The 26378-nt window shown below is 44.2% G+C and overlaps 1 protein-coding gene across 1 annotated transcript; it reads left to right on the top strand.

The window, feature by feature from the left end:
* The first annotated feature begins 529 nt into the window (after nucleotides 1-529).
* On the top strand, nucleotides 530-25745 carry TMEM233 (transmembrane protein 233). Its single transcript, XM_032431270.1, has 2 exons — nucleotides 530-715; nucleotides 25605-25745. The coding sequence occupies exons 1-2, from the start codon at nucleotides 530-532 to the stop codon at nucleotides 25743-25745; spliced, it is 327 nt and encodes a 108-aa protein (XP_032287161.1).
* Nucleotides 25746-26378: the final 633 nt, after the last annotated feature.

The following is a 26378-nucleotide window of genomic DNA, read 5'->3' as shown; positions in this document are numbered from 1 at the left end:
AAAGCAAACTGTTAGTCAAAGGGAAGTAGTCAGTCTGTGGCCACCTGCACAGAGTTGGGTTGCCTTCTGTTCCAGTAGGGAATGTATTCAAATTCAGCTGCTTGAAAAGATGAGCTGATCATCTTGAGACCGCAGGCTGGCCAGTTTGTAAGGTAAAGAACCTTCACTCTCCCCTGCCCTGAGCCTCCTTTTATTTTGGACTTAGAGGGAGTCTGTGCGCCTGTCTGATGGTCTCTGGGTGTGTCCTTCCAGGAGTGCCTGTCCCGTTTCTTAGGCCGGCTGGCTCCCTCCTCCTCCCTGCCGCCTCCCCTCATTCCCTCGTTCCCTCCCTCCCTCTTGTGTGGAGGCTCTTGGCCCAGGTCCCTCAGCCGGGGAGGGTGCAAGCGGAGGATGCAGGAGAGGTGAGGTCACGTCTCCCTTGAGCCCCGCGCTGCTGACTTTTCAGAGCCTCGCCACGAGCAGGCGGCCTCAGTCTCCGACCGCGCGGACCCTGCGCTCCTCCACCCACCCTGCACGGCCGGCCTCGCCCATGTCTCAGTGCGACCCCAGCTCGGACTTCAAGAGGGCTCTGGACAGCAGTCCGGAGGCCAACACCGAGGATGACAAGACCGAGGAGGACGTGCCCATGCCCAAGAACTACTTGTGGCTCGCCATCGTCTCGTGTTTTTGCCCCGCGTACCCCATCAACATCGTGGCTTTCGTCTTCTCCATCATGGTGAGTGAATGAGGACCTGGAGCCGCCAGGGACGGAAGACCTGGGAGGCGTTGCCAGAGTGCTGGGCACCCAGCGCGCTCTCCACCGCTCCCTTACGCACTGCCCGGCGCACCCCGGCTTTTCGGTCCTTTGCGCCTCCTCCTCACTTTTCTCAGGCTCTCAGCACTCTGCCCTCAACCACCGGCGCTTCCTCTCTGCTGCCTGTAGCGCTCAGAGCCCTGATCCAACCTCTCCCAGGCCAGCTTTCCACCTCCTTCCATCGCCCATCGTGCACTCTGTCCAACCCGGAGAGTTCTTCCGTGGACTCTGCGGCTTCTTTCCCTGCCTGCCTCCTCTGACATTCGTAGGCACCCGTCGGGTTCTTCTCAACCTGCTTTTCTAGAACCTCAAAGTGTGCCACCCTTGCAGGCAAAAAGCACGGCCCGTTCTCTAAGTGCACGGGTTCTAGGGCCCCCCTCTGTGCCCCGCCGGGGCTCCCCCTCTCCAGCGCGTGGCACTCTTTTAGCATACAGTCTTTGCTCTACTGAGCCCAGCGCTTCGCCCCGGCCATTTTTTGGGGGTCCCCAAGAGATTTCCGACGCCCTCTCCTTGATCCTGGTCCCATGCCTTCTTAGGCACCCCCTCTCCGGGGCAACAGCTCCTTCTTACTCTTTCTACGCCACCTCCCTCTCCTTGGCACTCTGGCACCCCTTTGGCCCCCTTTCCAGCACACCCTCTCGCTCTCCAGGCTTTTCTGGAGCGCCCCTTTTGCCCCTCTCACCTGCAACGTGAGCCCTGGCCTTTTACTCTTTCTGCCCCAGCATGTCGTAGTTCTTCCCTCATTTGCTGCGCGCAGACCCTATCTCCGCCTTTCTTGGCATCCCCCAAGGGCTCCCAGGCTCCCCTCCATCGCTCAGTCCCGCGCCGAGGGCGCTCTCGCTAATGCACTGGCCACACCGTGCGCCCTTAGCGCGTCCGCCTCCCGAACCGCGCGCCTCGGCTGCTGGTGTTCCAGTCTGTCCTCCCAGAGCTCGGCTCCGCGGCCCCTTTCAGCCCGGGTAGGAACTCCCGGGCGAACCCCACCAGGAGGGCGGCGAGCGCCCACAAGGCCCTGCCTTATTGACTGGAGCAGCTGGCCCGCGGGTGGCAGCGGGTAAGGTTCCGCCCGGCACTGTCCCGGGACAACCCTTGGCAGCGATCTACCTCCCCATTCGCAGACCGAGAGAGTCGGATTCAGCTCAGGGAAGATCGAGAGTCACCGCCCCCTTCCCCCATTCAAGTCCGCCCACACCTGCCCACGGGGGGCACCGTATTCGCTTCGTGGGTGCACACAAAGACCTCATTTGCACGCGCAACCGCCTTCCCCAACCCCCGTTTGTCCCCTCTCCGTATCAACATTCAAGCGTGCCGCCACTTCCGTTCCGACTGCCTGGGTTCAAACCCTAGTTCCGACCACAGACTAGCTGTATGATCTCTGGAAATCACTGCATCTCTCTTAACTTCAGTCTTTTTGTCTGTAAAATGGGAATAATGGTAGCCATAATTTACTGAGGTTGCTGGATTAATGAGATGATTGTAAAATGCTTGGAACAGTGTTCAGTATGATGTTATTATTAGATCTTTACTCAAATGTCACTTCCTGAGGCCTTCCCTGATAGCGGTTTAAAATCAAAATCCCACAAGCTCTATTCCCCTTTCCTTGCTGTTTTCTGCCCAGAGCACTCCTCTTCACGTGACATACTGTTTTATTAATATGCTTACTCTCTGTGCCCCCTCCTTAGAGTATAAGCCCTATGAGGGTAGGAGTATTTGTGGGTGTTCTTTGTTGCTGTATCTTCAGCACCTAGAAGAGAATCTGGCAGGTGGCAGATACTCCATAAATACACGAAATGAATGCATGTGTGAATGAATGAATGGTGTTAATGGACCATGATGTCTGCCTCACTCCTGCTGCCTTTTTCCCCAGACTAGAGCCAGGAAAACTGTGGTATCAGGTTCCTTAGGACCAGCCAGCCAGTTTGCTCTCTTCCTTCCTCACCAGAAATACCAGTCTTGGGTTTTTCTCCAGGCAGTAGCAGACACTCTGGCTGGAATTGGTGCCCACACACTATCCTGATTTATTAATGAATCAGCAGCCACTTCGCCCTTTTTCCCAGGGCCAATTATAAAACTGCCTGCAAAGGCTTTTTCCTTCACTGATCTGAGATGAGCTAACACTCCAGCTCATGGTGACAGGCTGGATACTAATGATGCCACTTGGTGTGTCCAGGGGGATAAGACTGGTACATGCTTTGAATGGAAACCTCTTTTTCTTATCCCCCTCCATTTCCTCCCTCAAGACTTTTCCAATAGTTTTATAGCAAGACACCACTCTCACACCAGAACACAGACACTGGACTTGGAAAGTTGACTAGAGGCAAGTTTCACACCTTCTTAAAGCCTTGGTTTCTTCATCTAGAGAATGGGAATGTGAAAAACATCTTAAGCTGAGCAAAACTGTTATAAGGATGGTACAGGATAAGGCATGTCCAGCTCCCAGCATTGTGCTAGGTACATGCAATAATCGTTGCACAGATGGATCGATTTGGAGCCTGGAAACAACATAAGCCACATATGAAAACAAACAGAACATCAAATAAGTGAAACCCAAATTCTGAAGAGCTTCCCACACTCTCCCCCATCGCGCACCCTCTAAGGTGTTTTCCCACTGAAACCGTGCGGATCTGGGCTTGACACGTTTCATGATAAAGACTCCAGAGTCCAAAGAATAAAGAGGAAGAGGAAGGTGTGTAGGAGGAAGGGGGCGGACCAACTCTGCCTCTGTGTGCCTTGCCTATGGTGTCTTGTGGGGTCTGGCTCTTTTCAAGTCTGACTTACCTGTAATTTGTGGTACAGCCAGGCACACCATTGCTGGGTGTGGCACCAGTCCCCACGGAGGCATTAAAAAATGATGGGGAACATCTGTGATGTCGCAGTGATTTGGGGCCTTACTGGTATTTGTTGGAAAGGGCAAAGAGGACTAACGTCCTGCAGTGCTGGAGTCTGTCCCCCAGTGCAGACCTGACCCACCCCAAACATCAACAACACCCCAATCAAGAAACACTGTAAGGTAATGCAAAGTGATATAAACATGACTGTATGGAAAATATTGATAAGGCTCAAAATAACTAGTTCCCAGCAATCTCAAAACAGTGAGACCTTTACTTATCAAACCAAGCCAGAGAAGACTTCTAGAAATTACCAAGTTGGAGGAGATGTTGGCAAATAAGAAAACGACTTCAAAAAATATACATTGGAGAAGAACGTTCCTCAAGCTGTGGGCATCTATGATCTTTCCACCACCCTATGCGGAGGTAGGGAAGTCCTGGGGGTTGTGAGGCAGTCAGTGCCCTGCAGACGAGAATCGGTACAACATGGCTTTGTCCTATTGGAACTTTGGTGGGTCAAGCATTGCCAGTGGCAGAAACACGGAAATCTTGGCTTCTCTGTGTATTGAAAGTTTACTTAACCTGTACTCAATTTCAGGGATGCATATCTCAAGAACTTCTCCCCAGACTGGGCTGCTTCTAGCCCATATCACATGTCCATAGGAATTTGAAAATGGCATCCCTTCTCCTCGCAGATGCAGCCCTGCACCAGGGCACATGGCTTAGAAAGTAGAGCCCAGGCTGGCTTTCAAGCCTCACTCCCCATGCTCCCACCCATCGCTGGTTATCTCTGTTTATGCCATCTGAAAGGAACTCCATAATTTCCATATGGCTTTTGACTCCAGAGAAAGAATGCCTGTTCATTCAACAAATATTTACTGAGCACCTATTATGTGCCAGGCTCTATCCCAGACATGGATATACTCCCTTACCTCTATCAAGGAGTCAATAAGATCAACAAGGTTTCTGTGCTATTAGATGTAGAAGGAGAAAAGTTCTAGGCAAATTGCAGGAGTATTGGCAATTTTAGGTTGAGTTCGCCATCTGTTGGTTGTGTAGCTGGAATTTGCTACCTGACTCAAGAGACTGGAGCGGAGTCCATGCTGAGCCTCCATTCACACAGCTGAACCAATCTGGTCACTCTAAGTGTGGATACCAAATAGCCAATGACTTTGGACTGGGTGATCTATAAGCCTTCTTTCATCAGAACAACTTCTCCTTCACACTTACAGAAACTGTCTAGACACCAACCACTGAGGTTCAAGTCCTTTTCTGCCATTTACTATGTCCGTGATTTCATGCCACTGACTCAATCTTTCTGAGGCTTGGTTTTTCAATCTTTGTAAAATGGGGATCGTGATAGTACCTATTCAAGTACTGCTCTGAAGACTGAATGATAAAAGTTAAATGTTTTCATCCCATTGCCTAGGACATAGCTAGAACTCAGTAAGTATGATGATGATGGTGATGATGGAAAGGATGATGATGTGTATATTTTAGGGATACATGCCATTACCTTTTCCAGTGGCAGTTTTCCTCTTTTTATTGAGACCAGAAAATTCAGTAAGAACAAAAGCAATAACAAGAAAATAGGTCACTGGAATAGATAATTGTTGTAGCCTAAAAGTAAATATTAATGCTAAGCTGGGATGCATACAAATAAACAAGTAAGACTTTTGGTTCAGCATGGAATATTGACCACTCCCTTCTGCAACCACTTAAAATAACAGTAAGTGAATCTAAAAGAGTACAAATACCCAAGGACAAGTTAGGGGAACAGATGAAGAGAGGAGAGAGGGGACAAATTCTTGGAACATGGAAAATGGCTAATTGAGCATTGACTGACCTTACAGAGTAGATATTACTGAATTCTGAATCCTGCAGAAGAAGGAGCCAACAAGAATAAAGTCCGTTTACCCTGAGAAACTGTAGAAAGGCTCAGAAATTTGAGGTGCCGATTAAAGATACAACCTTTGAAGGTAGGAATAAAGAGTAGGGCTGAAGAGTGGAGGAGTGTTTGAAAGTCTTGTTTAAGAAGTCAGTACTACCAGAGATCATCTGCCAGCCCATGCTGTAGGCACCTGACAGAAGATGGGAGATTTGCTCTCTGGTGAGATTAAACAGAATGGCTCTAGACACCAGGCACAGCTGAGGGTAAAGTTAAGGTATCATTGAACAAGGAAGGCTCTAGCTCCTGTCCCCACTTTGTACCCCGACCCTGGCATCCAGGCAGGAGACTGGAGAATTTCTCTCCAAGAATGTGACTATACCAAAAGAAAAAAACCTACAGATACAAACATGTAGAAGTTCTCCAGAGAAATAATAAAAGCCCCACCCAATCATGAGTGGCTGCCCATCTGTTGATAGGCCCATCCTCATCCACAGAACTTCCAAGAAGTTTTTCAGTGTCTCACTTTCAAATAGGAACAGGCAGAGGAAGATTATCGGACGTTTAAGCAATTCTTCTGAATTAAGAGACCTGTGGTTTACAGAAGAAATGAAATGTAAGGAAATAAATAATGCCAAAAGCAGAAGAAAATTTAAGGATAGATGATGAACATCCTTAGAGAAATAAGAAATTATGTGGTGTCCACAAAACAAGAACAGGTTGGGAACAAAATAAATCAGAGAAGCAAAACAGAGATTTGGGGAATTAAAAATATGAGGGTAGATTTTTTAAAAAAGTGGAAGGATTAGAAGTCAAAGTTGAGGGAAGCTCAAGGAAGTAATACAAAAATCAAAAAAGATAGAAAATGTGGAAGCAACTCAAATGTCCATCAACAGATAAATGGATAAATAAAATTTGGCATACACATACAATGGAATATTATTCAGCCTTTCAAAGAAAGGAAATTCTGACGCATGCTACAACATAACCCTTGAAGACATTATGCTAAGTGAGAAGCCAGCCACAAAAGGACAAATATTGTAGGATTCCACTTACGTGAGGCACCTAGAGTAGTCACATTCATAGAGACAGAAAGGAGACGGTGATTGTTAGTGGCTAGAGACAGAGGGGAATGTTTACTGGGTACAAAGTCTCAATTTGGGAAGATGGAAAGTTCTGGAGACAGATGGTGGTGATGGTTGCACAACAGTGTGAATGTACTTAATGTCACTGAACTGTACCCTTAAAAATAGTTAAAATAGTAAATTTTATGTTATATATATCTTATCACAATAAAAAAAATGAGGAAGGAAATTTTCCTCCCCAAAAAGATGGAAATAATTTTAAAAATACAAGAAAATTTGAGAATTGTTCCCAGAAATCCAACATCCAATCAGAAAGTTCATAAAAGGGGCGCCTGGGTGGCTCAGATGGTAAAGCGTCTGCCTTTGGCTCAGGTCATGATCTCAGAGTCCTGGGATCGAGCCCCATGTCAGGTTCCCAGCTCAGCAGGGAGTCTGCTTCTCCTTCTCCCTCTCCCCCTACTCATGCTCTCCCTCCCTCTGTATCTGTCTGTCTCAAATGAATAAATAAAACCTTTTAAAAAAGAAAAGAAAAAAGAAAGTTCAAGAAAATCCAAACGAACAAACGGAGGAAATTATTAAATAAATAATACAGGAAAAATGTCTAGAACTGAATGCTTGAGTTTCCAGATTGCAAGAGTCCCTTGGTACCCAATAAAATGAATGAAATTATATGTGTACCAAAGCACATCATGGTGAAATTTCAGATATTTAAGGGTAAAATTTCTCTCCAATCCTACAAATTTATAAGAAGAAAAAACATGCCATGGATGCATTCATAATGGCTTTGGAATTCTCATCAGTAATGCTGAAAGTTAAACAGTGGAACAATGACTTCAAAATCCAAAAGGAAAATTATTTCCAACCTCAGTTTAGACCCATCCAAGCAATCAGTCAAGGGAGAGAAAAGAATAGGCATTTTCAGACATTCAAGATCTCAAAAAAAGAAAGAAAAAATCCAAACAACAGCAACAAAAACTACCTGCCATACACCTTTTCCCAGCAAGCTATGGGAGGATGTGCTCCCCCAAAACAAAGCAGTAAATCAAGAAAGAGAAAGACATAGGATCCAGCAAAAAAGGTCCAACACAGAAAAGAGGCAAAGAGAAATCCTCCTCAAAACAAGGCAACAGGTCTCGTAAACCCGCAGAGGATACAGTTGATAATGGATCGGTGGTCTGAAAGCCATTGTCAAAATCCATTATCTGGTCATGGGCTGGCACAGTGAGCTACAGCCCTGCCCTGTGCCTGACCACACCTGCTCTAGAAGACAAGGTCTGTGGTCATAAAGAAAGTAAATACCCACAGGATGAAAGACAAACCAAACGGACTGTTCTTTCCATCTGACCCAGGCTCCACTGGGGACTGTTCATCCATCAAAACTAGATTTCAAGTGGACTTCAATTAAGTTTAGAGGGGAGGTTTTTTGGGCTTTTTTTGTGACCAAGGCAGAACTTGGAAATAACAGGTCTCAGTCCAGGCAGCTAACCCAGGAGATTTCACACTGCTCACTAGTTGGAGCTCTAAATGTTGTAGCTCATTGGGTCTCTCAGTGTGACTTCTCTCAATCCTCTTTGGCTTTTCCCATATGATCATTAGCTGAGAAATGGGGTAGTAATATATGGACCCTTATGATTTATCTCTTATGAATTCCTGCACATGAAGCTCTGAAGAGTATTAAAATGGTTCAAGATGATAAAGATCTTACCTGAAGTGTGTCACTGTTGGAAATTTTTTTTTTTTTAAGATTTTATTTATTTATTTGACAGAGACACAGCAAGAGAGGGAACACAAGCAGGGGGAATGGGAGAGGGAGAAGCAGGCTTCCCGCCGAGCAGGGAGCCCTATGCGAGGCTCAATCCCAGGACCCTGGGATCATGACCTGAGCCAAAGGCAGATGCTTAACAACTGAGCCACCCAGGTGCCCCAGAAAATACATTTTAAATACCATTTAAATTTACTGATAAAATGATATAATGGCTGTGTCATAAGCTAATATAGGAAATATAGATGAAACAAGAATGGCTGCTAATAGATAGTGAAACTGGGCTATGGGAGCATGGGGATTCATTATATTATTTTCTTGATTTTTTTCATGTTTAAAAAATTCTATTACAGTTTTTTAAAAAAAAAAGGAAAAGGAAAAAAAGAAGTCCAGCCAGAACCTGTTTCCCAAAGTCATCAAACACTGCCCAGATAACAACAGCAGCTATTAAATGAGCTGGCAAAACGGGGCCATGGTTGAGGTGCAGTTTGTCATTAATTAGTAAGCAAATTATTTCTCACTTATAATGTATGAATTTTAATGATGACTTTGGAGGAAACCTGCAAATAATTATCAAGGGGAGACCAGGTAGGAGGAGTCACCTTCCAGAACAGTGCTTCACAAACTTTAACCACTTGAGGATCTTGTTAAATGCAGACTTCACTCCTCTTTCAAAACTCAGCTGGAAAATCACCTCCTCCATAAGGCCTTTCTTGATTGCCTCCCTCACCCTGGGTTGTGCCCATTATACTCTGAACAGATTTCTCTCAGGACACCTTTACTTCTTTGCACCAATTTGTGTATGTGAACCCCTTGAGGTGGCACTGTGGGCCCCAGGGCCTAGCACAATGCTGAGCACATGGTCAGTAGGTAACATATGTTGCATGAATGAATGACCGGCTAAAGAGACCTAAGTTTTTTCCTACCCTTATCTCTGAGGATTCCCCTCCCTTCCCAGCCGTGTTCTGCATTTCTGCCAAAACTTTTTTGAAAAATATCCAGGAGACCCAGGCTAACGCCACGGGTCACTGAGCGGTTGGCCAAAGCTTGGTTCTTATGATAACTTTCCTGGCTGGTCTGGAGCTCACCAACATCCTCATACTGCAGCCCAATGGGTCCACATTTGGAAATTGGTCTCTCTACTCAATGTGCTAGGATTACGCGCTCCATTCATCCAGAAATTTGATGCCTTCAGAGTGTGAGCCTGAACATATCTGAAAACCTCCAGTTATTGCAAGTTCAAGAAGTAAGCCAGGGGGCACCTGGGTGGCTCAGTCGTTAAGCGACGCTCTTCGGCTCAGGTCATGATCCCAGGGTCCTGGGATCGAGCCCCACATCGGGCTCCCTGCTCCGCGGGAAGCCTGCTTCTCCCTCTCCCACTCCCCCTGCTTGTGTTCCCTCTCCTGCTGTCTCTCTCTGTGAAATAAATAAAATCTTTAAAAAAAAAAAAAAGAAAAAGAAGTAAGCCGGACTTTTCAAAAACCATGCTTCTCGGACAACTGGTTCTGCTCAATGTTAAAAAGTTTTGCCAAAAAAAAGGGGTAGGGAGGGGGGTGATGAAATTGAGAAGTCAAATGCTAAATTAAGCAAAAATAAACTGTTTCCTTTCCTTTGGGGTTTCTCAGAACCTTTGGCCAAACACTGTGCCTTGTGGTTCTTCAGTGGAATAGTATAACACAGAGCATTTACTAAGCATGTTGCCCAGGATCCTTTGATCCTAAGGCTAATACACCACAAAGCACACTTTGGTTAATACCATTCTTAATGATTGTGGTTCTCATGGCTTAATGGATTGAGCCATTGTTGATAGGGAGGAATGGCAGGGTGCTCCATCCCTAACATTCTTGCATTATAGACCCACCTCTCTCCACTTTCTTCCAACATAAGTATTTTTAATGGGTCTCCCTAGCCAAACTTCTGCTGATGTTCTTCCTCCCTCGTTCTCTTTTTCTATAGGTGAAATTCAGAAATTCATCTTTCTGTTTCCTTTACTCTTTATAGTATATGTCCTATTCCCCCAAACTGAAGGAGACTTTCTGTATTTAACTCCCTCTTTTGATAACTTCATTTGTTCTTTGTTCTGGATAATTTTGGTAGTGTGGTATTGCCATTATCAACATCATCATCATCATCAACATCATCATATTTGTCCATATGTCTTTACTTCTCAAAACATTTCCATATGGACACAATTTCACTTTTTCCTCACAAAATCCCAGCAAGGTATGCAGGAAAGCTGTTTGCCCCATTTATCCATGAGGAAGCAAAGCTTGGAAGGGTGACACTGAGTAATGTATAGAATTGTTGAATCACTATATTGTACACCTGAAACTAATATAACACTGTATATTAATTATACTGGAATTTTTTTTAAAAAAAGAAAAGGTGACCCTAGTGGACAAAATCAAACATGATAGTCCTTGCCCCCATGTAATTTACAGTCTAGACTCTTGAAGGATTATGATCAGGTGGCTATGTCCCACCCTTTGATAGGAATACAGGTTTGATGTTCTGAAAGCTTTCCCTTTTAATAGATCTGCCCCAACAATAGAATAAGCATCATATAATACTCTCAATCAAGCCTGGCAGAATTCCTCTCTAGCTTTTTGGTTTTAATGATAGATAGGCAAAAGGAAAATTCCCACTTGTCCTTGAAGATATTTATGGAGAGAAACAGCCCAGAAGCACAAGAAGGAGATAGACAAGCATGAATGAATAAAAGGGTGATGGCGAGGAAATGTGCCTTGTGATCTGCAAGCCCCATCTCTGAATTCCCAGTACTACCTTTAGGCACAGAAACTTAGGAGCAAGCAAAATCAAAATGAGAAATCCCAAAGTCATCTGAAAACTCAGACGTTATTACTAAAGTGCCCATGTCCCTCAAGCTATTTTGATGGAGCCTTGCTATCGAGGAGTTAGGGATCTAAGACAATGCTGATCTATATAAAAAAAGTTCTTACACCTGAACAAAAGTATCTGAGGCTGTGTTCAGGCATTAATGTAAGTCTATATAGGTATGTGAGTCTGTGTGTGTGTGAGAGAGAGAGGAGAGAGACAGAGACAAACAGAGAGGCAGAGATACACACACATAGACAGAGACAGAGAGGTAACCTCACTTCCCACTGGCCAAATATGTACTAGAGATACAGGGATGGTGAAGAGGAGGATGGTTTTGAGAGAAGAGGTGTTTTTGTTTAAGATTTATTTATTTATTTGAGATAGAGAGAGAGAGAGCATGAGCGGGGGTAGGGGCAGAAGAAGAGGGAGAAGCAGATTCCCCGCTGAGCAGGGAGCCCGACACGGGACTCTATCCCAGACCCCTGAGATCATGACCTGAGCCAAAGGCAGATGCTTAAGTGACTGAGCCACCCAGGTGCCCCAAGAAAAGAGGTGCCTTAAAGAAAAGGGAACATATTCTAAAATCAGGATTTCAATATTGGCAATTCAGTAGATCAAACAATAGCAAACAAAAATTTAAAACATACTATTTTCCATAGCAAAGCCCACTTTTTTGTTCTCTCAACCACACAGAGGGCATCTGATGCTCCTGAGGTAAGTTCTTCATGCTTTTGAAGAACATGTGGCTCATAGTATCTCCCCTTGAGCAACACTTTCCTAGGGATCTACCAACAGAAAGAAATGGACTCTGGCAAGAATGTCTCTAACACTTCAACATCCCATAAGCCCCCAAAAAAGTCCCTTCCACATTTGTGCTTGATTGTGACAAAGTCCAAAACCCATTTTCAACGAGAAGGAAAACAGAAGAGGCAGGGCATGTGGCAAATAGACATCTGTATGGCCAAAGACAGAGAAAGCCTGGGTCACCAGCCTTTTCTTCCAATTATGGCATCCTTGGCCCCAGCCGCCATGGTAGGAAGTTGGTTGGGCGGCACTTAGCTCCGAGCTTCAAAGAGGAAAGCTGGGGAAAGGAATTCAGATGAGGGAAGAGAGCTTTAAGCCAACACAAACATCACTCGAATATGCCTGGTCCCCCTTGGAGAAGATACCACAGCATTTGGGAAACCTCTGGCCACTTTTCAAGGTTAGGAAGTAAGGAGGGGGGGTGGTTCTCTCATATTCATTCACTTGTTCAACAATGTTTGAACACTTAATATGTGCCAGACATTATGGTGACCCTTAATACAGCTGGCATTTGGGGCATCTGTGAGCTAGCTGGTTCTCTGACTAGAAGAGGCCTACATGTTGGGTCAGTGAATTAACTTCTCTTCTTCCCCTCGAGATTTCTGAACCGGTTGAGAAAGAAGACACAGGAAACAAACAGATGATCTATTTGCAGAGTGTGGCTTCAGATCCACAGCCAAAGGGATCCACTCTGCCCCGGATTGGGCAAACTTGCCCAATACTCCATGGGCCGCACAGGACGACCACAGCCTTCCCTGTTTGTTGAAGGAGACAGTCAAGGTCTCAGCTCTCTAGGAACTTGTCTTAGTGAGAGAAGACAGACCATATACAGGTTAGCACATAAACAAGATCATTTCAGAGAGTGGTAAGCGCTGTGAAGAAAATAAGCAAGGAAGTATGAGAGAGAAAGACCAGTGGGGGCAGGAGGTGGAGAAGAGAATCTACTTTAGAAAGGGTGGTTGGCTGAAGGATGAAATCAAGCCAGCCATGGGAAGATCTGGGCAGAGCCAGGAAGTGCAAAGGCCCTGGGGCAGAATAAGCATGGTGGCAGAATATTCCAGGGACAAATACGATGATATCTATGTCATCCACTTAAAATGGACCTAACTCCCCCAGGAAGGAATCCCAGAATAGGCCACAAAATAGAGAACTAGGGCTTCTGTTATCCAGGGTGGGTGGGGCGGAGAGGGGATGTCACACAAGAGCTCTTCATAGATCATTACTTTGCCTCGGCCCCAAGCCATACTGCTCCACATGTAGGTCAGCTACGACCATGTTAAACTACGACCATGTTACTTTTACTTCAACCCTCATTCCAAACTAGAACAATCACTCAGAACTAATTTGGTCCCTGAAGAAGCAATATCCATTTTTGCCTGGGTCCCAGTTTCCCTAAGGCATTCATGACCTGTGAGTGCAAATATAGTTAACATTAATAAACAACAGCCCAGGCTTCACTGGTTCTTGGCCCTCCCTGCCACGTCAACTCCCGCAAAATTCCTTTCTGTATTTCTGAGAGGTGTTTCTCACGTGCTCACACAAAACTCTAATGCGTTGTTAACACCAGCAGGGCCTGGCAGCTGCTTCCGGTGGACACTGGGGTAACTGTCAAATGCCCCCCAGGCTGCTTCTAAGCCCTCACATCATCGCTTGCCTGACACCACCAACTTCTCTGGCCTCCATCATTTGTCCACTGGAGCCCTCGAGATGCAAAAGCTCTGTCACCAGGCCTTGCTTCTTTAAAAAAAAAAAAAAAAAAAAAAGTGTACAACTCAAGTGATTTTTAGTATACTCACAAGGTTGTGCAATCATTACCAGTCCTTAATTCCAATAAATTTTCATCACCCCAGAAAGAAATTCCATACCCATTAGCAATCATTTGCCATGCCTCTTTCCCCTAACCCCTGGCAACCACTAACTGACTTTCTGTATCTATGGATTTACCTATTCAAGACGTCATGTATAAACGGAATCATACATTATATGATCTTTTATGTCTGGCTTTTTCACTTAGCATAGTGTTTTCCAGGTTCAGCCATGCTCACGCACCAGTCAGTACCTCTTTTTAAAGTGAAGTAATATTCCATTGTATGAAAAGACCACATTTTGTTTTTCCATTCACTTGTTGGACATTTGGGTTGATTCCATTTTTTTGGCTATCATTAGTAATGCTCTATGAACGTTCATGGATAAGTTCTTGTGTGTGTATGTTTTCACTTCTCTTGGGTGTATACTTAGGAGCGGAATTGCTGAGTCATACTGTAACTCTATGTTAACTTTTTTAGAAACTGCTGAATGTTTCCAAAGCAGCTGTGCTGTTTGACAGTTTCATGCAGGAGGGTTCCAGTGTCCCCATCTCCTCAATAAAACTTGTCTGTTGTTTTTTAAATATTTTTTATTTTATTTGTTTTAGAGAGAGAGAAAGAGCATGAGTGCAAGTGGGGGAGAGGGCAGAGGGAGAGGGACAAGCAGACTTCCCAGTGAGCACAGAGCCTGACATGGGGCTCCATCCCAGGACCCTGAGACCATGACCTGAGCCGAAATCAAGAGTCAGATGCTTAACTGACTGAGCCCCCCAGGTGCCCCTTGTCTGTCTTTTTTATTCTAGCCATCCTAGTGGGTATCTTGTGGTTTAGATTTGCAGCTTCTCTTTTTTTTTTTTTTTTTAAAGATTTTATTTATTTATTTGACAGAGAGAGACATAGCGAGAGAGAGGGAACACAAGCAGGGGGAGTAGGAGAGGGAGAAGCAGGCTTCCCCGCGGTGCAGGGAGCCCGATGTGGGGCTCGATCCCAGGACCCTGGGATCACGACCTGAGCCGAAGGCAGACGCTTAACGACTGAGCCACCCAGGCGCCCCTAGATTTGCAGCTTCTTAATGACTAATGATATTGAGCATCTTCTCATGTCCTTCTTGGCCACTTGTATATCTTGTTTGAAAAAAATGTCTATTCAGATCCTTTGCCATTTTTAATTGAGTTGTTTGTCTTTTTGTTGTTGAATTGTAAGAGTTCTTTATATATTCTGGATATAAGTCCCTTATCTGATATGTAATAGGCTGTCTGGCCCTTGCTTCTTTCACTTGCTTTGTGACCCTAGTCGGGGGGGTCTATGTGTTGCAGAGTTTCCAATAAAACAACTTTTTTCTTTTTCTTTCTTTTTTTTTTTTTTGCTTGTAGCCTCTCTCTCCAGCCCCAGCAAGAACTGGCAACAGAGTCAAAGGCAGATACTGGTGGTTCAGGCTCTGCACTCAACTCGAGTTCTAAACCCAGCCCCATCCCTTCCACCTACCTTCTCTGAGCCTTGGTTTTCCCACCTATACACTGGGAATGTTAGTGCAGATCTTTCCACATTGTTTTCAAGAGGAAATGAGGTACTGCTGGGTCCTTCACAGGCATGATCTCAATTAAGCCTCACAAACAGCCTGTGCTGTAGACATTATTACCCCCATTTTACAAATGAGGAAAACTGAGACTCAGAGCCATCCCTACAAGGCCTTATTTTCCTTTGAGGTCAGCTACGACCATGTTAAAGATCCAATTATCTATTGTATAATATTGTCTGTAATAAAATGAGATATAGCACAATTCACATAAACATAGACCAGTATTGGGGGCAGGGGGGTGGCTTCCATTTAAGTGAAAAACTGTCAGTAACTCTGGCTTATGAAGTAAAAGTGGCTAAAACTCCTTCATGAGCGCTTGACCTCAAGCCACAAATTCTTTATTCTGGTCATTCACACAGCAAACCCATGTCTGCCATTCTAAGGCAGAAGCCCACCCTTCAGGACTCTGACACAGAAGTTAGATGACTCAGTTTACCCTCTGTTCTGCCACTACCAAAATGACTGGTCGCCTTGTTCAGAAAGTTAAGTTGGCCAACTGCTTCATGTCAGTGTTTGTTTGCATTGTTTGTGTTACTGGTTTGCTTTTCTGTCCATTCAACCTCGTATAAGGGAACTGAAGGAATACTAAGTGTCAGACCCTCCATCAGGCACAGGGAAAAAGGTGATGAGTAAAAAGTAAAAATGCTCATGGAGCTCACAATCAGGTGGTGGAGTCGCTCAGCAACAGGGTAAAATAACTGAGTCGCATCAAGAGGAGGGCATGAAGGAAACAGATGAAGACTGAGACAGCACATAGGTCAGGGGGCCTACTGAAGATGGGGTGACCTGAGAAGGCTGCCCTGAGGAAGCAGACATGAAAGCTGAGACCGGAAGAAAGAACAGGCACCGGCCACATGAGACATCAAGGGAGGAGGGCTTCCAGCAGAGGAAATGACCAGGACAAAGACGGGGGGGGGGGGGGGGGGGTCTGGAAAGAGGGAGGTGGGGAGCAAGGATGAAGGCTCCAAATGGGGCTGGAGAGGCAGGCAGAGGTCAGACCCTGCAGGGCTTGGCAGGCCAGGGCAATGGGGAGCGGAGGACAGGTTTCCAGCCAAGGTCACTCAGGGCTCCCATCCCATCTCCCAACATGAGTGATTTATGCTGTCTTCTCTTCTGGCATTATCAGACGTCAAGAGCTTTCCAGAAAAGCTACTTCCCACTGTGATGTCACTGCCCGCTTCACTGCTTACCTGTCCCAGGTAACAGAAATGTGTTCTATGACCTACCAAGGGGGAAGAGGACACTTGGTTTTTACCCAGGTCTTTTTTTAACAGGAGACATAATCCTAAGGAAAAGCAATTGGGCAAGGGGAATGTGGAGCATACCAAAGTATATATATATATATTTTTTAAGATTTTATTTATTTATTTGACAGAGAGACACAGCGAGAGAGGGAACGCAAGCAGGGGGAGTGGGAGAGGGAGAAGCAGGCTTCCCGCCGAGCAGGGAGCCCGATGTCGGGCTTGATCCCAGGATACTGGGATCACGACCTGAGCTGAAGGCAGACGCTTAACGACTGAGCCACCCAGGCGCCCCATACCAAAGTATATCTAACAGCTCATTTGTTTTCATCCTCATCAATCAGCATATGGCATAATAATAATAATATCGATGTAATAGCTAATGCTTACTGGCGCGATTTCCCAAGCACTGCTCAAAGCACTTTACGTGTATTAACTCATTTAATCCATAATGACCAGGAAACCAAAATATAAAAACAACAACAACAAATGACAATGTCTCCCATTGTTATTATTTTGTGTTTAGGGGCTAATTTTGTTCGAGGGTGGATGTGGGATTTCTGAGCACGTTTGGTGGTAGGCAAGAACAAAGAAAATGAACAAATTTTTGACAGGGAGATCAGGAGCACAGATTAGAGACATATTTGCCCTATTTTTCACATCAGTGGCCAAGGTTTTATTAAATTGGAATCAAGTCAGCTACATGAAGCTGGGTTATCCACAGTGTATTAAATCTAGCTCTTAGGTTCTTGCGGACATAAAGACGTAGTTATCGTAAGAGCTTTGCCAATTAACTTATTATCATTCGCTGAAGTTTGTAGCCCCCTTAGAAAGCTGCCTTTGGAAGCAGACACATTATTTGCTTCCCTGTCTCTGAGTCTCGGTTTTCTCAGCGGATACAATTTTTTACCCCCATGAGGGTCATGGTGAAGATTCAGTTATATGATGGTATAAAAGGTTAGTCCAGGACCTGGCACAGAGTAGGTACCTTGTGAATATTAACTATTAATTGCCATAATCCATTATTATTGTAACTAACACAAACCCTGGTTTACCTCCAGCCTCTTCTCTCTCTCTCTCCTCTCCCTCCACTCTTACATTTCTTCCTGGGTTTTCTTAAGTACCTTCAGTAAGAAAATTATTTCCTACCCCTAGACTTTTGCACGTGCTGTCTTCCCTGCCAGCCTTCCTCTTCCCCCCCAACTCTTTGCAGGCCTGGCCCCTTCTCAAGTCTTCACGTGTCAGTCTACCTACCACCCCCACAGCGAGAGGTCCCTCCCTGCACCCCATTTTTCTTGCCTTAATAATATTCTGCCATCATCTTGTTTATTAACATGTTTACTTATTTTCAGTCTTCACCAGAATGTAAGCTCCATGAGGGTGGGGAGCACTGTCTGGCACAGAGTTGGTGCTCAACAAATGATTTTTGGATGGATGGATGGATGGATGGATGGATGGATGGATGGCTGGCTGGCTGGCTGGCTGGCTATCCATCTAGGACAGTGGTTCGCGACTCTTCTTGAAATAACCTGGGAAGCTTACAAAAAAGCACCAGAGAATCTTGATTCAATTGGTCATGGAGGGGGCTTGGGCATAGGAATTTGTAAAGTCCCTCCAGGTAATTCTAAGGTCAGTTGGGGATGAGAACCACCAACACAGGGGAATAAAAAAAAAAAAAAGTACAACTTGGAAGAGTTGCATCTCAAGCCTGCACCTAGTGGCCACTCCATAGGTGATACTGTCTCATCCAATATCATGTAGGATGTGGCAAGAGTTCTGCTCTAAGACCAGAGGGAAAGGACAAAGTACTTTCCATATTTTCCTGGCTCTGGACAGTGGTATAGCTTTACCATTTGGTGTGAAGTGTCACAAATTTCTAGAACGTTGAATCCCCTGGTGTTCAACTCCAGTTAGCAAAATTTATGGAGCTACATGGAGTCTGTCCTTCTTGGAAATGTGGATGCCAGGAGTTGCCTGAACCTTCTGATAGGCAGCCAGGTGTCCTGGCCACAGAGCCTCATGACACAGTCTTGCTGCTCTCTGCTGCACTTTTGTTTTTGGTTGGGTTTTTGTTTTGTTTTGTTTTTTGAGGTTTGGCATAGAAACAGTCACCCTCATTTCTGGTTCCTGACCAACTTTCCTTCTGTGGGTATTTGAGTATCATGTGTCCATCCAGGGAAGGGATATATAAATGAAATAACTTCATGCAGAGACCATGACAGCATTAGTATTCACTTCAGGAGAAAGGAGCTTGCCCACATTTCTGTCAAAGTGTGACCTTTGCTGGCTCGTGGCAGCTGACCGAGACCTGGATGCTCTCCTTAGGTTTTGTAATGACTATTACATTTTGCCAGCATAAGCCCAAGCTTGGAAAAAATAGAAAAGGCACTGCTGGGGACTCTTGAGTGCCTTACAAAATGTGTGATGAGGCCTCGTTTGTTCTATATCCTGAGAAAGGTTCATTTGCCTCACAGAGGAAAAGAAAAACTGGAAGGAAACCAAAGGTCCCTCTCTTTAACATACTTTGCATGGTGAACAGAGAAACTTGCTACCCAGCACCTTAAAATAAGCGTAGGTGGGTTGGGAAATTATGAGGTCTACAGCTCAGAAAGGAACTCCAGGCAACATCCAAGCACCACGTATAGGAGTTAGAAGACAATAAATACAGACATGGGGGAAGGATGTAACATGAAAGAATTTCTGTGTGTGGACACTCCAATCTAGATGAGACAAAATTTCATAGAACTATACACACACCCACCAAAAAAGAGTATATGTAAAAACTAGTGAAATCTGAATAAGGTCTATGCCTGAGTTAACAGTGCCATACCAATGTCAGTTTCCTAGTCTTGACAAAGTACTGTGGTGACATAAGGTATCATTAGGGGAAGCTTGGTGAAGTGTTCATGAGAACTCCTGGTATTATCTATAGTTCGCAACTTCTCGTGAGCCTCAATCTATATCAAAATAGAAGTTATAATTTGGAAAGAAAATGAACTGGGAGAAACCAGGAGAAAATTTTGCAATATACGTAACAGATTAAGGTATATTATCTGCTGTGCTATTCAGTAGAGTTGCCACTAGCCATATGTGACTATAGAGTATTTGAAATATGGGTCGTACCACAGGTTTTAATGATATTATTTTGGACATGTTGGTTTAAATCAAATATATATTATTAATTTCCCCTATTTATTTTTACTTTTTAAGTGTGGTTACTGGAAAATTTTAAATTACATATGTGGCTCCTGTTACATTTTTGTTGTATAGTGGTGATCTGTAATATATAAAAAGTTCTCACAAATCAATAAGAAAAAGACAAACTGATAGAAAACTAGACAAAGGATATAAGTACAAAATTCATCAAGAAGAAACACAATTGACCAATAAACATTCATCCATGTAACAAGTATTTATTGATCTCCTATGTTTCAGGCACTGTGTTGGTCACCAGAAAGAGTTTTAAATTCATTGTTCTTAGAAAGTTTCTCTAAGAAGGTGGACATTTGAGCAGAGGTCTGAAGGACGTAAAGACAGCTCAGTCTCACCACTGAATCAAAGAAATGTCATTCTGAGATTCCTTGTAACCTGTCAGAATGGCAAAAAAAAAAAAAAAAAAAGATTGATAATACACAGTTTTGGCAAGGATGTGGGGGGAAGGGCACTTAAATACTGTTAGTGGAAGTATAAATCTGTCTAGATTTTTGGCAGGGCAATTTGACTCTGTCTCTCCAATGTAACTACATCTACCTTTTGATTTAGCAGTTCTATTCCTACGAATCTGTCCTAAGGAGAGGCTCAAACATGTGCAAAAATATATGAATAAGGATGTCTACTGAAGCATATTATGTAACTGCAACAAACTTTAAATGACTTAAATGTCTACTGGTGAGGTATAGCCACAGTCATAGTAAGTGACTACTACAGAGCCATTAAAAAGAAGGGGACAACTATGCTCACAACTTTTCTGCAAGTTTGAAGCTATTTGAAAACAAAAAGTTACCTAAAAAACAGTAACAACAAGCACCATGACAATTTAAGATTTTCCCCCAAGGGGGCAAGAATTAGGAACTCTATCAGTATAACTTGTTATTTTAAATCATGCCTGGAGGGGGAAAAAAAAAAAAAAGAAAGAGATAGACCTAGAAGCACTAGCTTGAAAAGGCACACCCGCTATAATAGTGGAAAAACGCAAGTTGCAGAAGAGATATAATATTATTCATAACTTTGGAATAAACAGAAAACAAACAAAAAACTCTGTGTGTGTGTGCACATACACTTTTAAATACAATATAAAAATTATTTTCACCTATTTATTTTTATTTTTTAATGGGGCAACTAGAAAATTTAAAATCACATACATGCCTCCCATTATATTTCTACTGTACAATGCTGATCTACAATATATAAAAAGTTCTCACAAATCAATACGAAAAAGACAAACTAACAGAAAACTGAACAAAGGAAATACAAGAAGAACTACATTTAACCAATAAACATTCGTATACATGCATACACACTTTACCAAACTAGCTATGTGACTCTGCGCAAATCATTTTAACTTCTCTGTACCTCAATTTTCCCACGAGTAATATGAAAACTCTACCTCACAGACTTGTTATGAGGACTACTGAGATAATCCTTAACACAGTGCACACATAAATACTCAATAAACGTTACCTGCTATTAATTTTGTCAAAGAAAGACTCAGAGACCAAAACATTTAGAAAAGAAAAAATTTCACTTGGAAAGAAATGCAAAGAAGTCCAACTTCAAAAGGACCAGCTAGACGAATAAAAGCACAACACAAGTATTTAAAGGAAACAAATGCAAAATTGCCAAGGTTACCAAGTTATACAGTAGTCTGTTCATGATTTAAAAACTTAACAAAGCGAAACAGTATCTTTCTCAAGAGATTACAATATCCACAAAGGAAGTGACCTATGTTTGGGCACCAACATCGCACAAGGCAGAGATGAAGTTGTCTTTGCCAAGATTGATGGGAAATACTCAAGGTTTTAATATTGGAGGGATGTGGGCTCAACAGACCGACTCTGTATTCTTGGGTTATCTCAGGGTGCAAATTGATGTTTCTTTATCTTGACTGAGACACATGATGTGCTTAGCCATAATGGAAGCAAGAAAGTGTCAGTTTTCCTTTCATATTATTCCTGGGGTGGGGGGGGATCTAGAAGCAAATGTACTAAACTGCGAACAATGGTTATCTCTTGGAAATAAGATGAGAAGAGCTTACTATTTACTGGATGCTTCTGTAGCATTCGAATGCTTTACGTGTTCACAAATTACATCTGTAATATGTAAAAGAACTAATAAGATCATATAAATGTTAAATATCTAAGCCATCCCCCGTTTCTTTCTAGTTCTCGCACAGCAGATGGGATAGTTTGCTTTCTAAGCTCTTCAGAAAAAGATTTATAAGCCATGCATTTTCTCTACAACCCATTTCCACCACTTCAGTCTGTCGCATCTGCCAGGAGATCCTTAGCACGCAATTCCAATTGGGAAGGGAAAAGAATGACAGCCAATGAATGGGGGAGGGGAGCATTAATTCCTTCTCGCTTCTTTGTTAGATCTCCACCCCAAACCCTGAGATTCCTCAACCAGTGAAGTCCTTCAGAGTGAAATCTGGGAGTTCTAACGTCCCCACCCTCATCTCTCCACATCCTTACATTTCCCCAGCAGATTTGCCCCTGGGCAGCCCCTTCTTTAAGGACCAGAGGAGGAAATGGATTCATAAGAGAACTCATGGGGGGAGGAGAGTCCACAGTGGATACTGAAAGAGGCTTTCATCTGCTTTTCAAGCCAACCATGGCCTCATTCCTAGACGACTCAGCATGTCCTTTAGGAGCCCCAGCGAGAGGGTGGTTTGCAGAGAGAAGGGTCACATACAAGACGCCAGACCGGCAGCCAAGTAATGAAGGGTGAGCAAGACTCACTGATGGCTTGCACCCAAATCCCCCTCGGCCAGGTCACCAGTATGGCTCTGCTAACCTGCAGTAAACAAGTAGCTCAAGAAGCCCCCATCTCACCTGTGCTCATGGCACAGATAGAGACGTACCCCTCGGTATGGCACAGACTTGCTATTCTTCCCACTTGAGAACATGAAACCGGTTTTTTCATCCAAACAGCCAGGAGTCGACAATATTTGGGGGTGGGAGGGGTCTCGTTATTTTTCCTCTGGTTACAGCAACACGAGTGCGTTGCCATGACGAAGCGCATCTCGGAACTGCGTTTTCCAAAGCAGCACAATAGGATAATGATGACTTTAGGAGTATCCAAGTCTACATAACTTTAAACTGGATTGTGAAAAATATAAAAATTAAAAAAGAAATAAGCTGGATTGTGAGCTCAGAATTTGGGGGTCTACGTAGTGACTTTGATCATGAAGACTCTAAAACAAAGTTTCTCAAACTTATGTCCTCAATGATGCTGCTCCAGCAAGGGGCAGAGCCTGATCATCTATGATTCTGATAAGTAGCCCAGATGAGTCTCCTGCACCCCAAAGACCTCAGTGTTGGAGGAAGAACAGACAGATGGTGGCAATTCACAATAAAAGCTAACATTTATGGCACACATGCTATATGCTGGGGCAATGCTAACCACTTTGCATGCATTAACTCGTTGGCTCCTCCACTGGAAGGAGGTACTATTACTATTGCCCCAGTTTACAGATGAGGACACCAAGGCTCAGAAAGCTTGATAACTTGCTCTCATTCTCATAGCGGCTAACACATGGAATTTGAACTCAGCTCTCTGAGCTTAGAGCCCATGCTCTGTTACGCACTTCCTCGGAATAAATCTTAAGGTGGTGAGCACCTTGACTGTGCAGGGCATTAAAGATAGCTGTCTAGACCTAAGGTTTTCAATCCTAAGAAGCTTAGAAAAAAAAATGCCATGGCAACAACCCAAGTGTCCCTTGATGGATGAATGCATAAATGAACTGTGATATTACACATACAGTGGAATACTATTCAGCCTTAAAAAGGAAGGAGATCCTGCCCCATGCCACAACAGTGAGAACCCTGAGGACACTGCTAAATGAAATAAGCCAGACACAAAAGGACAAGTATTGTATGATTCCACTTATATGAGGTACTTAGAGTGGTGCAATCCATAAAGACAGAAAACAGAATGGCAGATGCCAGGGGCTGGGGGATGGAAGAATGGGGAGTTAGGGTTTAATGGGAACAGAGTTTCACTTTGGGACAACAGATGGTGGGGATGGCTGAACAGCAATGTGAGTGCCACTTAATGTCACTGAACTAGTCACTTAAAAATAGTAAAAATCGTAAATTTTATGTATATTTTACCACAATTTTTTTTTTAGAAAACTGGTATCTGGTCCCCACACCAGTTAAATCAGAATCTCTCCAGGACAACTATCTGTATTTAAAACAAACAAACAAACACTAGCCAGGTGTTTCTAATAAATACTCAGGGTTGAGCAAGCACTCCAGAATTCAGGACTCAGAATTCTGGAACTCTTCCTGCTGTAAGTTCTGGACGTCACTGCAGGTCCCTGCCTTCCCATTCGCACCAGACGCCTGCACACAAGCCCCCTTCACTGTCGAGGCACCCAGCTTGTTGCGAAGGTGGCCAGAATCCAAGAATTAATGGAAGGTTCTGGAAGTGGAAAGCTCAGTGGTATACTGGGTGTTTCCCTGGCTTGTAATTTTCTGCATGTGCCTAATCCCCCTTAATAGTCCAGGAAGAGGAGCAATTATCACCAACATGCTGTGATTTCAGGATCAAGAATAGAGGTTCCCACTGAAACCTAAAATTCACCCGCACTGATCAACCTCTGTCCGTAACTCATAAATACGTATTTCCAGTCTTCTTTCAGCAGCAGCAGAACTTTGGGGGGAGCCTCAGCAATGGGAGTTATGATAAAGAGGGCTTATTATAAGATTGTTCAGCTGTCCTGGCCATCCGCTCAGCAGCAAACATTCTCTGAGCACCTCCACTTTGCCCCCAAACGAACTCACATCCTGTAGGGAAATGGATATATTCATTCACCCACTTAGCAAATACCTATTTCTTGAGTTCCTCCAATGTACCAGACACTGCTCAAAGTACAAGCAACAGAGGCGATATTTAAAATATTCAACAAGTATTCAAATATTCAACAAAATATTCAATCAGGAAGGATGTTCTGCTGGGCCAAGTGGTAACCCTTAAGTAGCTGGATCATGGGGAAGTCTGCAGGGATTCAGAGGTGGGGTGGCCAGGATGGCTGGGATATTGGGGAGGGGTCGCTGCTCTTTACCAGCCAGTACAGAAGTAGATCGGTGTCTTCCCAGCTGGGAAAGCCATATAGAGTAAGTACCCGTTGAATGACAGCTTGGCTCGGGGATAGAGGGTAAACAGTTCAGCCAAGGTCCCTGACCTCGTGCACTGAACGTCTAGTGCAGGAGAGGTGAACTTTTTCTGTAATGGACCAGGCCTTGAGGGCCATATGGCCTCTGATCTAGCTACATAACTCTGTTGTCGCATAAAAGCAGCCACAGACAATTGTAAACAGATGAGTGTGGCTGTATTCCAAACCAAGTTCATTTATAAAAACAGCAGGCTGGATTTGGCCCATGGACCAGGGTTTGCAAAGCCCATTCTGCTGGATGACGTGTGCATACCTGTTCACTATACAAATATTTATCAAGCGTCTTCTGCATGACAAATATGGCACTGGGCACTGGATACCTTACTGAACAAAAGATAAATGGTCCCACGTAGTGCTTATACTCTAATGGGAGAGGCCAAAGCAATCCTTTTAATGTGCTAGGGTAAATACTAAGACGAAGGTAATCGGGAAATCCAGAAGGGGAAGGAAGTTAGCCCAGGAGTCCAGGGAAGGCTTCCTGGAGGAGGTGATAACAATGTTGCCTGCTCAGATCAGCCTGAGGAGCGCATGTCTTTCCCTATGGGTTGTCTGTCATCACCAGCTCTTCCTTTGTGTCCCCCAGTCTCTGAACAGCTACAACGATGGAGACATCGAAGGATCCAAGCGGCTCGGGAGGAATGCCAAGTGGGTGGCCATCGCCTCCATCATTATTGGCCTTCTCATCATCGGTATTTCTTGTGCAGTTCACTTCACAAGGAAGTAAGTAGGCTTTTTGAATCCCTCCCGATGTAGAATGCCTTCTCCTGAATGCCCATCACAATCTGCGAGGACAGGTTAGGTTATGTTCCAGGAGCAAACAATCCCAAACCAAAGAGTTTTCATTTTTACTTCCCTGGGGGTACACATGCCATGGTGCTTTGTGGAGGGTCTCTCTTCTACCCAGTCACTCAGGGCCCGGGCTATCCAAAGCCCCACCGCCCTCCAGCTGCTCTAGCTAGAACAGGGATCAACAAACTTTTTCTACAAAGGGCCAAACAGTAAATATCGTCGGCCTCCATCACCATCTCATGTGACCACTTAACTCTGCCATTTTAGCACAAAAGTGACCATATACAATATGCAAATGAATGAGTATGGCTGTGTTCAATAGAGCTTTATTTACAAAAACAGGTATCTGGCCCAGGGGACATAGTTTTCCAGTCTCTGAGAGAGGAGAGAGGACCGGAGAATCCCACATGGATTTGCACTGCCTCAGTCCTGGAGTAACAAATGTCCCTTAGGCTCACAGTTTACTAGCTAAAACCAGTCACACAGTTTCACCTCTTTGTAAGACAGAGGGAAACGTGGGGCAATCAATGGGATATTAGGGTTATTGCTTGCTTGGCCTTACCATCTG

Source organism: Phoca vitulina, unplaced genomic scaffold, assembly GCF_004348235.1.
Source record: "Phoca vitulina isolate PV1807 unplaced genomic scaffold, GSC_HSeal_1.0 scaffold46, whole genome shotgun sequence".
Taxonomy (NCBI): Eukaryota; Metazoa; Chordata; class Mammalia; order Carnivora; family Phocidae; genus Phoca; species Phoca vitulina.
This window is presented reverse-complemented; position numbering and strand designations above follow the sequence as displayed.